This window comes from Anolis carolinensis, unplaced genomic scaffold (genome assembly GCF_035594765.1).
Source record: "Anolis carolinensis isolate JA03-04 unplaced genomic scaffold, rAnoCar3.1.pri scaffold_10, whole genome shotgun sequence".
Classification (NCBI taxonomy): Eukaryota; Metazoa; Chordata; class Lepidosauria; order Squamata; family Dactyloidae; genus Anolis; species Anolis carolinensis.
In genome coordinates, this window is record NW_026943821.1 from 25,353,763 (window position 1) to 25,365,384 (window position 11,622).

The following is an 11,622-nucleotide window of genomic DNA, read 5'->3' on the forward strand; positions in this document are numbered from 1 at the left end:
CTATTATTGTTGGTATTATTACATTTGTTATTTTACTCTATTATTATTATTACATTTATTATTTTACTCAATTTTTATTATTAATACATTTACTTCACTCTGATATTATTATTACTGTGGGAATACAGTAGTCTCACTTATGCAACACTCGCTTATCCAACGTTCTGGATTATCCAACACATTTTTGTAGCCAATGTTTTCAATACATTGTGATATTTTGGTGCTAAATTCGTAAATACAGTAATTACTACATAATATTACTGCGTACTGAATGACTTTTTCTATCAAATTTGTTGTCTAACATGATGTTTTGGTGCTTAATTTGTAAAATCATAACCTAATTTGATATTTAATAGGCTTCTCCTTAATCTCTCCTTGTTATCCAACATATTCGCTTATCCAACGCTGGCCTGTTTATGTTGGATAAGTGAGACTCTACTGTATTACATTTGTGATTTTACTCTATTATTATTACATTTATTATTTTACTCTATTACTATTGTTACTATTACATTTCTTTTACTCTATTTTTATTATTAATACATTTATTTCACTCTGATCTTATTATTATTACTGTGGGAATATTATTTTACTATTTTTATTATTAAATTTATTATTTTACTATATTATTATTAAAATATACTGTTACAGTAGAGTCTCACTTATCCAACACTCACTTATTCAACGTTCTGGATTATCCAACGCATTTTTGTAGTAATGTTTTCAATACATTGTGATATTTTGGTGCTAAATTCGTAAATACAGTAATTACTACATAGCATTACTGCGTATTGAACTACTTTTTCTGCCAAATTTGTTGTACAACCTGATGTTTTGGTGCGTAATTTGTAAAATAATAACCTAATTTGATGTTTAATAGGCTTTTTCTAAATGCCTCCTTATTATCCAACATATTTGCTTATCCAACATTCTGCCGGCCCGTTTATGTTGGGTAAGTGAGACTCTACTGTATTATTATTTTACTCTATTATTACATTTATTATTTTACTCTATAATTATTAAAATATACTGTTATACATTATATTATTATTATTTTACTATATTATTATTAAAATATACTGTTATATAGTATATTATTATATTATTATTTTACTCTATTATTATTATTAAAATATACTGTTATAGTACAATATAGTAATATATAATGCTTATATTGTGCTATGTTAATAATATAATATATTGTATGTAAATATAACTTGTAAGCCGCCCCGAGGTCCTTTCAGGGTGAGAAGGGCGGGATATACATTTTGCTAATAATAAATTAATAAATAAATAAATAGAGATAAATAGTGGTGCAGCCTGAGCGGAAGAAAACATCATTTCCCAAAATGTTTCTCATATTCTGAGTAAAACATAATCCCACAGCGGTAGGGATTTGCTTGGCTCTTCCGCCCGCTTTCTGCTTCATATGTCTGCACACACTTTCCAGCAATGACCTTCACAGAGACCGGATCTGCAATGAATAAAATATTTATTTCGGTAGAAACGATGCGCTCCCTCCCTTCCAGAAAGTGCCCGTGTATTTTCAATGCAACACAGTCCTCATGCGCATCAGGAGGCATCCGCCAGAAACATACGGGAAGCAACGATTACATAACAGACCTGCTGTCTCTCATCCACACAAGTCTTTGCTTTTTGGGACACGGCTCTTGAAAACCCCGCTGACGGAAAGAGGACGGGGCGTGAAAGATCCCATCTAAAGTGCTTAACAAGAATCCCTCCAACGCAGAACACAGAGCAGACACATTAAAGCAGAGGTCCCCAAACTAAGGCCCAGGGGCCGGATGCGGCCCATTGAAGCCATTTATCTGGCCCCCACGGCACAAGGGCAGAAGGGGGTTGGGCTAAATGACCATGGGGTCTCTTCTTCTCTTACAACCATTATTATTATTATTATTATTATTATTATTATTATTATTATTATCATTGAGGCTGGGTGGCCATCTGTCAGGGGTGTTTTGCTTGTGCCTTTGATACACAAAGGCAGAAGAGGGTTGGACTAAATAGCCCAAGTGGTCTCTTCCAACCCTCTTTATTATTATTATTATTATTATTATTATTATTATTATTATTATTATTATTATTAACATTGAGGCTGGGTGGCCATCTGTCAGGGGTGCTTTGCCTGTGCTTTTAGTGCACAAAGGCAGAAGAGGGTCAGACTAAAAGGCCCAAGGGGTCTCTTCCAACCCTCTTTTTATTATTATTATTATTATTATTATTATTATTATTATTATTATTATTATTATTATTATTATTATTAACATTGAGGCTGGGAGGCCATCCGTCAGGGGTGGTTTTCTTGTGCTTTTGGTGCACAAAGGCAGAAGGGGATTGGACTCAATGGCCCAAAGGGTCTCTTCTAACCCTCTTTATTATTATTATTATTATTATTATTATTAATAATAATAATAATAATTATTATTATTATTATTACTCTGTGGCCAACTATAGTCCGGCCCTCCAACAGTCTGAAGGATCATGAACTGGCCCCCTGTTTAAAAAGTTTGGGGACCCCTGCATTAAAGCATTAATCGCCTTCCCTTGGCATTCTCGGAACCATAAAGGAATGGAAAGGCTGCAAACAACGTCAAATGGGCAGCAAATTCAAAATGGAATAAAAATATCCAAAGTGCCAAACCCAACTTTGGAAATCCGGTTCTGCACTTTGGATACAAAGGTAAAGGTTTACCAACATTAAGTCCAGTTGTGTACAACTCTCTCCCATTTCTATGCTGAAGAGCCGGCGTTGTCCATAGACACCTCCAAGGTCACGTGGCCACTGGCATGACTGCATGGAGCGCCATTACCTTCCCACAGAAGCGGTGCCTATTGATCTACTCACATTTGCATGTTTTCGAACTGCTAGGTTGGAAGAAGCTGGGGCTAACAGTGAGAGCTCACTCAGCCCAACACATTCGAACCTGCGACCTTTCGGTCCACAGGTTCAGCAGCTCAGTGCTCTAACATGCTGCACCAGCTAGTTAGTAGCCAGCGGCAATAAATCACTACTGACCGAGGTCATGAGATCAAAGTCCAAGTCAACCATTGGTTCCCGACCATTAATAGCCTAGCTCACTCACTCTGCTCTCCAGATTCGAACCTGCTACCTTTTGGTCTGCAAGTCCAGCTACTTGCAGTACCTATTGATCTACTCACATTTGCATGCTTTCAAACTGCTAGGTTGGAAGAAGCTGGGGCTAATAGTGGGAGCTGACTCCACTCCCCGAATTCAAATCACTGACCATTTGGTCAGCAAGTTAAGCAGCTGTACCTATTGATCTACTCACATTTGCATGCTTTCGAACTGCTAGGTTGGAAGAAGCTGGGGCTAACAGTGGGAGCTCACTCCACTCCCCGGATTCAAATCACTGACCATTTGGTCAGCAAGTTAAGCAGCTGTACCTATTGATCTACTCACATTTGCATGCTTTCGAACTGCTAGGTTGGCAGAAGCTGGGACTAACAGCGGGAGCCCACCCCACTCCCCGGATTCAAAACACTGACCATTCAGCCAGCAAGTTAAGCAGCTGTACCTATTGATCTACTCACATTTGCATGCTTTCGAACTGCTAGGTTGGAAGAAGCTGGGGCTAACAGCGGGAGCTCACTCCATTCCCCGGATTCAAATCACCAACCTTTCGGTCAGCAAGTTAATCAGCTGTACCTATTTATCTACTCACATTTGCATGTTTTCTAACTGCTAGGTTGGACAAAGCTGGGGCTAACAGCAGGAGCTCACTCCACTCCCCGAATTCGAACCTGCGACCTTTCAGTCGGCAAATTCAGCAGCTTAGTGGTTTAATACACTGCACCACCGGGGGCTTCTGCACCTTGGATAGCTTTTAATAAGTTCATGCCGAGGCCTTCCGTCTACACTGACCATTTAATGCAGGTTTAAACTGACAGTATATGGAGCCCCCAGTGGCACAATGAGTTAAACCCTTGTGCCGGCAGGACTGCTGACTAAAAGGTCAGCGGTCTGAATCCAGAGAGCGGGGTGAGCTTTCATCTGTCAGCTCCAGCTTCCCATGCGGGGACATGAAATAAGTCTCCTACAGGACGGTAAAACATCCGGGCAACGTCCTTGCAGACGGCCAATTCTCTCACGCCGGAAGCGACTTGCAGTTTCTCAAGTTGCTCCTGATGTAAAAAAAAAAATTGACAACATACTCTCACAAAAAAGTGTGCAAAAGAAAGCCCTTTCTGTGCATCAGTGCGCTGTGCTTTGTGCAATCCTCATCCAGGCCTCAAACTGGTTCCGGGATTTCCTATGTAATCATTTGCACAGCATATACGTTTTGGGACCTGGCTTCTTTTGCAACCTTTCTTATATAATTAACGGGGATTTTAGTGCAGGGTTCTATACTCTTTCCTAATAGGAACATGTCAGGATATTCAGTGTATGTTTAGCCATGCTCTAAAGCAGGTATGGGCCAACTTGGGCCGTCCAGGCGCTTTGGACTCCAACTCCCACCATTCCTAACAGCCTCAGGCCCCTTCCTTTAATTACCGTATATACTCGAGTATAAGCCGACCCAAATATAAGCCGAGGTACCTAATTTTACCACAAAAAAACTGGGAAAACATTGACTCCAGTATAAGCCGAGGGCGGTAAATTTCAGAAATGAAAATAGACACCAATAAAATTACATTAATTGAGGCATCAGGAGGTTAAATATTTTTGAATATTTACATAAAGCTCAAATTTAAGAGAAGACTGTCCAACTCTGATCCAATCATTATTCTCATCTTCTTCAATGTAAATGTGCTTATGTATCCTTTTAATAATAATAGAGTAAAATAATATATGTAATAATAATAATAAATACAGGAAAATAATACATGTAATAATAAATAGAGTAATAAATGTAATAATAATAATATCAGAGTAAAATAATACATGTAATAATAATAATAAATACAGGAAAATAATACATGTAATAATAACAATAATAATAATAATACAGGAAAATAATACATGTAATAATAAATAGAGTAAAATAATAAATGTAATAATAATACAGTAGAGTCTCACTTATCCAACATAAACGGGCCGGCAGAATGTTGGATAAGCGAATATGTTGGATAATAAGGAGGGATTAAGGAAAAGTCTATTAAACATCAAATTAGGTTATTATTTTATGAATTAAGCACCAAAACATCATGTTATACAACAAATTTAACAGAAAAGGTCATTCAATAAACAGCAATGCTATGTAGAAATTACTGTATTTACGAATTTAGCACCAAAATATCACGATGTATTGAAAACACTGACTAAAAATGCGTTGGATAATCCAGAACGTTGGATAAGCGAGTGTTCGATAAGTGAGACTCTACTGTAATAAGATCAGAGTAAAATAATAAATATATTAATAATAATAAAAATAGAGTAAAATAAATGTAATAGTAGCAACAATAGTAGAGAAAAATAATAAATTTAATAATACCAATAATAATAGAGAAAATAATAAATGTACCATATATTCTCGAGTATAAGCTGACCCAAATATAAGCCAACAAGGACCCTCGCCAGAGTATAAGCCGAGGGGGGCTTTTTCAGTCTTAAAAAAAGGGCTGAAAAACTAGGCTTATACTCGAGTATATACAGTATATTAATTTAAACTAAGGCCCTACCAAGAACCCATGTCATCCCTTTGGTTTAAGCGGCTGAGAGAGAAAAGGAAAGATCCTGAGGCTGTTAGGAATGGTGGGAGTTGCAGTCCAAAGCTCTTGAACAGCCCAACTTTGTCCATACCTGCTTTCAAGTGACTCAACCAATCCCATGAGAAAGTAGCTTCAAAGCAAAGCTAGTGCATATGTACAAAATAAATAGTTTTGATCCCGACGCCCAAACCTGTTGGGTGCAAAAAGATCAGTAGCCCCACATTCCTACCGTTTAGAATTCAACTGGCCAAGAAAATGTCATTATATCTACATTAAAAGTGCAATTAAAAGACTTTCAAAAGTGCCCATCGTTTAGCCCTCTCGTGCGCTGACACTTTCCGGACAAGGAAAGATAAGATTCTCAACATGAGAAACATCCATCGGACCCTGTGCAATCGTCACAATAATTAAGTGCGATAAAGAAAACCAAGGAAGAGTTGCAATACAATCATTAGTAGACGAGTTCCTTCTCAACGGTCCCTAAGGCGTGAATAACAAATAGTTCAAACAGCAAGAAGGGGTGATTTAGGATCCCTCTTGGCTTGTTTGCAAGTTTCCTTGGTGAAAAAAATGGAAGCATTCATATCCGCGGAGGAAAAATTAAGGCAGTTTTCTTGAAGCAAGGTGCTTGTGGTTACAACGGCAGGCAAAACAAGTCAGAAGACCCACAGCCAAGTGCAGCCGGCCTCCAACTAGTAAAGGTATGTGTCTTTATGAAGGATAAGCAAGCAAAGGAACAATATTCAGCATCTGGTGAGTAGCCTAGGAGTAGCCTCCGTCTCTCAATGTGTTGTCAAAGGCTTTCATGGCCGGAATCACAGGTTTGTTGTGTGTTTTCCGGGCTGTATGGTCGTGTTCCAGAAGCATTCTCTCCTGACGTAATATACCTCACGATTTCTGAGGATGCCTGCCAAAGATGTGGGCGAAACATCAGGAGAGAATGCTTCGGGAAACTGAGAAGATGCACCAGCAAAACAGGACTTCTTCTTCTGGTGGTGGCAGTGATGATCAGGTTGCCGTCATTCAAAGATACATTCTTCAAACAGAGTTTAGGAAGGAAGTGTTTGTTTGTTTTTTCATCTGGATGTCCATCTGTCGGGAGGGCTCTGATGGTGCCTTCCTGCCTGTTAGAATAGGGGTGGACTGGATGGCCCTTGGGATCTATGATCCCATAATTCCTAATCCCACTTTGACAGGCTGTGCTTGGACAGTGACTTTGGAAGCTTCTCCTTCTCTGGAGGTGCTTAAGCAGTAGTTGGATGGCCATCTGTCGGGAGGGTTTTGATGGTATCTTCATGTCCCTTTGAATGGAGGGTGGACCGGATGTCCTATGATCCCACGATTCCTAATCCCATTTTGACAGGCTGCACTTGAAGGTTGATTTGGGGGCTCCTCGTTCTCCTTAAGCAGTAGCGGGATGGACCTCTGTCGGGAGGGTTTTGATAGTGTCTTCTTGCCGCTTTGAATGGGGGGGGGGGTGACTGCATGGCCTATGATCCCGTGATTCCTAATCCCACGTTGGGGGCTCCTCGTTCTTCAGGAGCGCTTGAGCAGTAGCTAGATGGCCATCTGTCAGGAGGGTTTTGATGGTGCCCTCTTGCCGCTTTGAATGGGGGAGGTGATTGGATGGCCTATGATCCCACGAATCCTAATCCCACTTTGACAGGCTGTGCTTGGAGAGAGACTTTGGAGACTTCTTCTCCTTCCCTGGAGATGCTTAAGCAGTAGCGGGATGGCCCTCTGCCGGGAGGGCTTTGATGGTGCCTTCTTGCCTGTTAGAATTGGGCTGTGCTTGCAGGCTGACTTTGGGATGCTTCTCCTTCCCTGGAGATGCTTAAGCAGTAGCGGGATGGCCCTCTGCCGGGAGGGCTTTGATGGTGCCTTCTTGCCTGTTAGAATTGGGCTGTGCTTGCAGGCTGACTTTGGGATGCTTCTCCTTCCCTGGAGATGCTTAAGCAGTAGCTGGATGGCCCTCTGCCGGGAGGGCTTTGATGGTGCCTTCTTGCCTGTTAGAATTGGGCTGTGCTTGCAGGCTGACTTTGGGATGCTTCTCCTTCCCTGGAGATGCTTAAGCAGTAGCTGGATGGCCCTCTGCCGGGAGGGCTTTGATGGTGCCTTCTTGCCTGTTAGAATTGGGCTGTGCTTGCAGGCTGACTTTGGGATGCTTCTCCTTCCCTGGAGATGCTTAAGCAGTAGCGGGATGGCCCTCTGCCGGGAGGGCTTTGATGGTGCCTTCTTGCCTGTTAGAATTGGGCTGTGCTTGCAGGCTGACTTTGGGATGCTTCTCCTTCCCTGGGGCGCTCATGCAGTGGCGGAGTGGCCCTCTGCCGGGAGGGCTTTGGCGGTGCCTTCCTGCCTGTTCGCGTGCCGGGGCGTCGCTCTGCGGGGTGAGTCGAGCGCCCCCTGCTGCTGGGGCTGCTGCTGGGCGCGCCTCCATTCGGCCCAGGGCGCGCACCCACCGAGGCCGAAGGCGGAGGCGAGGAGAGCGGGCGGGCGGACCTTCCTGGCGCGGCGGAGCCCCTTTCGGAGGAGGCGCGGCCCGCCGAACCGGGAGGCGAGCTGCATTTCGGCCTGCGCGGCGCCTCCACCCAGGCGGGCCAGCCCCTCTCCGCGGTGCACCAGGCGGCGCTCGGCCTCAAGGAAGACCCGATGCAGCTGGTGGGCGCGCACTTCCAGCTCCGACACCAAGCGGCGGCGGCTCTCGGCCTCCAGCAGGCGCCGCCGGGCTTCGGCTAGCTCCAAAGCGGCGCGCACCGGCGCCGGCAGCGAGGCCGAGGCCGCGGAGGAGACCAGCTCCCGGCGCGAAGACGATGAGGACGAGGCCTCCGCGCCTTCCTTCCGCAGGGGCTGCTCGGCAGGGGGCGCTGCTTCCAAGCCGGGCATCGCTGCGGCTCAAGGAGGAACCAACAGCCTCTCGCTTCGCCTGCAGCGCGCCATCTGCGCCCTTGAGCAGAGCTCCCGGCGCTTTTATACCTCGGAGGCGGGGCCTGCGCGAGGCTGCCTAGAGAACCAAGCTCAGGCATCCAAGCCCCGCCCACTACTCGTCTAAGGCACGCCCAGGGCCCTCCTAAGCCCCGCCTACTGTCGTTCCTACTCATTTATTTATAATAATAATAATAATAATAATAATAATAATAATAATAAGCGAGTGTTGGATAAGTGAGACTCTACTGTATATAATTAGTATATGGTAATATTATTAATAATATTACATTTAATATATAATATATAATTAACATTATTATATCGTATTATTAGTAGTATAATATTGTATCCATTATAATATTATTATTATTTTATATTATTTTATCTTGTTTGCTGTGTCATAATAAAACAATAATAATAATATTATAATGGAATACAATATTATACTACTAATAATACAATATAATAATGTTAATTATATATTATATATTAAATGTAATATTACTAATAATATTATCATACACTGTTGGATAAGTGAGACTACTGTAATGATATACAGTAGAGTCTCACTTATCCAACACTTGCTTATCCAACATTCTGGATTATCCAATGCATTTTTGTAGTCAATGTTTTCAATACATCTTATTTTGGTGCTAAATTCGTAAATACAGTAATTACAACATAGCATTTCTGTGGATTGAACTGCTTTTTCTGTCAAATTTGTTGTATAACATGAAGTTTTGGTGCTTAATTTGTAAAATCATAACCTAATTTGATGTTTAATAGGCTTTTCCTTAATCCCTTCTTATTATCCAACATATTCGCATATCCAACGTTCTGCCGGCCCGTATACGTTGGATAAGCGAGACTCTACTATATAAGCATTATATAACATGCTATGCTAGTGTGTATATATATATATATATATATATATTAGCATAGCATGTTATATAATGCTTATATAGTGCTTATATTGTTCTATACTAATGATATAATTATATTGTATGTACATATAACTTGTAAGCCGCCCTGAGTCGCCTTCCGGATGAGAATGGCGGGATATAAATGTCGCTAATAAATAATAATAATGCTAATCAAAGTGATTAATTACAACATTCACACTGGCCTCCAACAGACAAGAGTTCTTTCTTTCTCTTTCCCACCCTGGACATTATTCCACAGATATTTAAACCTTCCTTGCTTGATTTTTTCCCCTAGATATACCTCGCAACCTCTGAGGAGGCCTGCCATAGATGTGGGAGAAACTTCAGGAGAGAATGCTTCCGGGAGGTGGCCATGCAGCCTGGAAAACACACAACAACTCTGTGATTCCGACCATGAGAGCCTTCAACAACGAATATGGCAAGTATATAAAAAAAGGAATGGCAGAAGCTGGGGCTAACAGCAGGAGCTCACCCTGCTCACTCAGCAAGCCTTTCTTGGTGGCTCCCCTACTGCACCAATTGCTATAGAAACACCTTTGGGAGGCTCTCCAGGTTTCCTTCTCTCAACGCCCACGGATGCCACGCTGTTGACAAGAGACGGATGAATCCACAGCTGACTCAAACTTGCAGAAGAAGGCAATTGCCGGGCCGTGTGATAGAAACACGTTTGGTTTTTGCAAAGCATGAGAAGCCCATGTGATTTTTAAGTTTAAATGCTAAATAAAAGGTTAACAGGAAAATGGAGAGAACAGCACCGAAATGGCTCCTTCAAAGGAGCTCTCTGAGGTACTAGAAGCTCTTCTCCAAATAATAATAATAATAATAATAATTCCATTTTTATATCCCGCCACCATCACCCCAAGGGGACTCGGAGCGGCTTACATGGGGCAAGGCCCGAAAACACAATAAAAATAAAAATACATAAAAAGCAATTCACAATATAAAAATAGGATTAATAATAATACAGTAGAGTCTCACTTATCCAACATAAACGGGCCAGCAGAAGCTTGGATAAGGGAATATCTTGGATAATAAGGAGGGATTAAGGAAAAGCCTATTACACATCAAATGTGGTTATGATTTTACAAGTTAAGCACCAAAACATCATGTTATACAACAAATTTGACAGAAAAAGTAGTTCAATATGCAGTAATGCTATGTTGTAATTACTGTACTGTATTTACAAATTTAGCACCAAAATATCATGATATATTGAAAACATTGGATAATTCAGAACCTTGGATAAGCGAGTCTTGGATAAGTGAGACTCTACTGTAACCTTTCGGTCCGCAAGTTCACCTACTTGCAATACCTATTGATCTACTCACATTTGCATGTTTTTGAATTGCTAGGTTGGCAGAAGCTGGTGCTAACAGTGTGAGCTCACTCCACTCCCCGATTCGAACCTGCAACCTTTCGATCCGCAAATTCACCTACTTTCAGTACCTATTGATCTACTCACATTTGCATGTTTTTGAACTACTAGGTTGGCAGAAACTGGGACTAACAGCGGGTGCTCACTCCACTCCCCAGATTCGAACCTGCGACCTTTCAGTCCACAAGTTCAGCTACTTGCAGTACCTATTGATCTACTCACATTTGCATGTTTTTGAACTACTAGGTTGGCAGAAGCTGGTGCTAACAACAGGCACTCACTCCACTCCCCGAATTTGAACCTGCAAGCTTTCGATCCACAAGTTCAGCTACTTTCAGTACCTATTGATCTACTCACATTTGCATGTTTTCGAACTACTAGGTTGGCAGAAGCTGGGACTAACAGCAGGCGCTCACTCCGCCTTCCGGATTCAAACCTGCAACCTTTCAATCCGCAAGTTCAGCTACTTGCAGTACCTATTGATGGACTCACATTTGCATGTTTTCAAACTGCTAGGTTGGCAGAAGCTGGGGCTAACAACAGGTGCTCACTCTGCCTTCCAGAAACTGCGACCTTTTGGTCCGCAAGTTCAGCAGCTCAGCACTTTAACATGCTGTGTATACTGATAATATATCCCAATGTGATAAAGTCCTGTGATGGATCCCGGGCAGGAGACTCCGAAATCAG

General features: G+C 42.0%; 1 protein-coding gene across 1 annotated transcript; it reads right to left on the bottom strand.

The window, feature by feature from the left end:
* Nucleotides 1-1,475: 1,475 nt before the first annotated feature.
* trnp1 (TMF1 regulated nuclear protein 1) lies at nucleotides 1,476-8,668 on the bottom strand. Its single transcript, XM_062962141.1, has one exon. It carries the CDS (start codon nucleotides 8,572-8,574, stop codon nucleotides 7,993-7,995), a length of 582 nt encoding a protein of 193 aa, XP_062818211.1. The 5' UTR covers nucleotides 8,575-8,668; the 3' UTR covers nucleotides 1,476-7,992.
* Nucleotides 8,669-11,622: the final 2,954 nt, after the last annotated feature.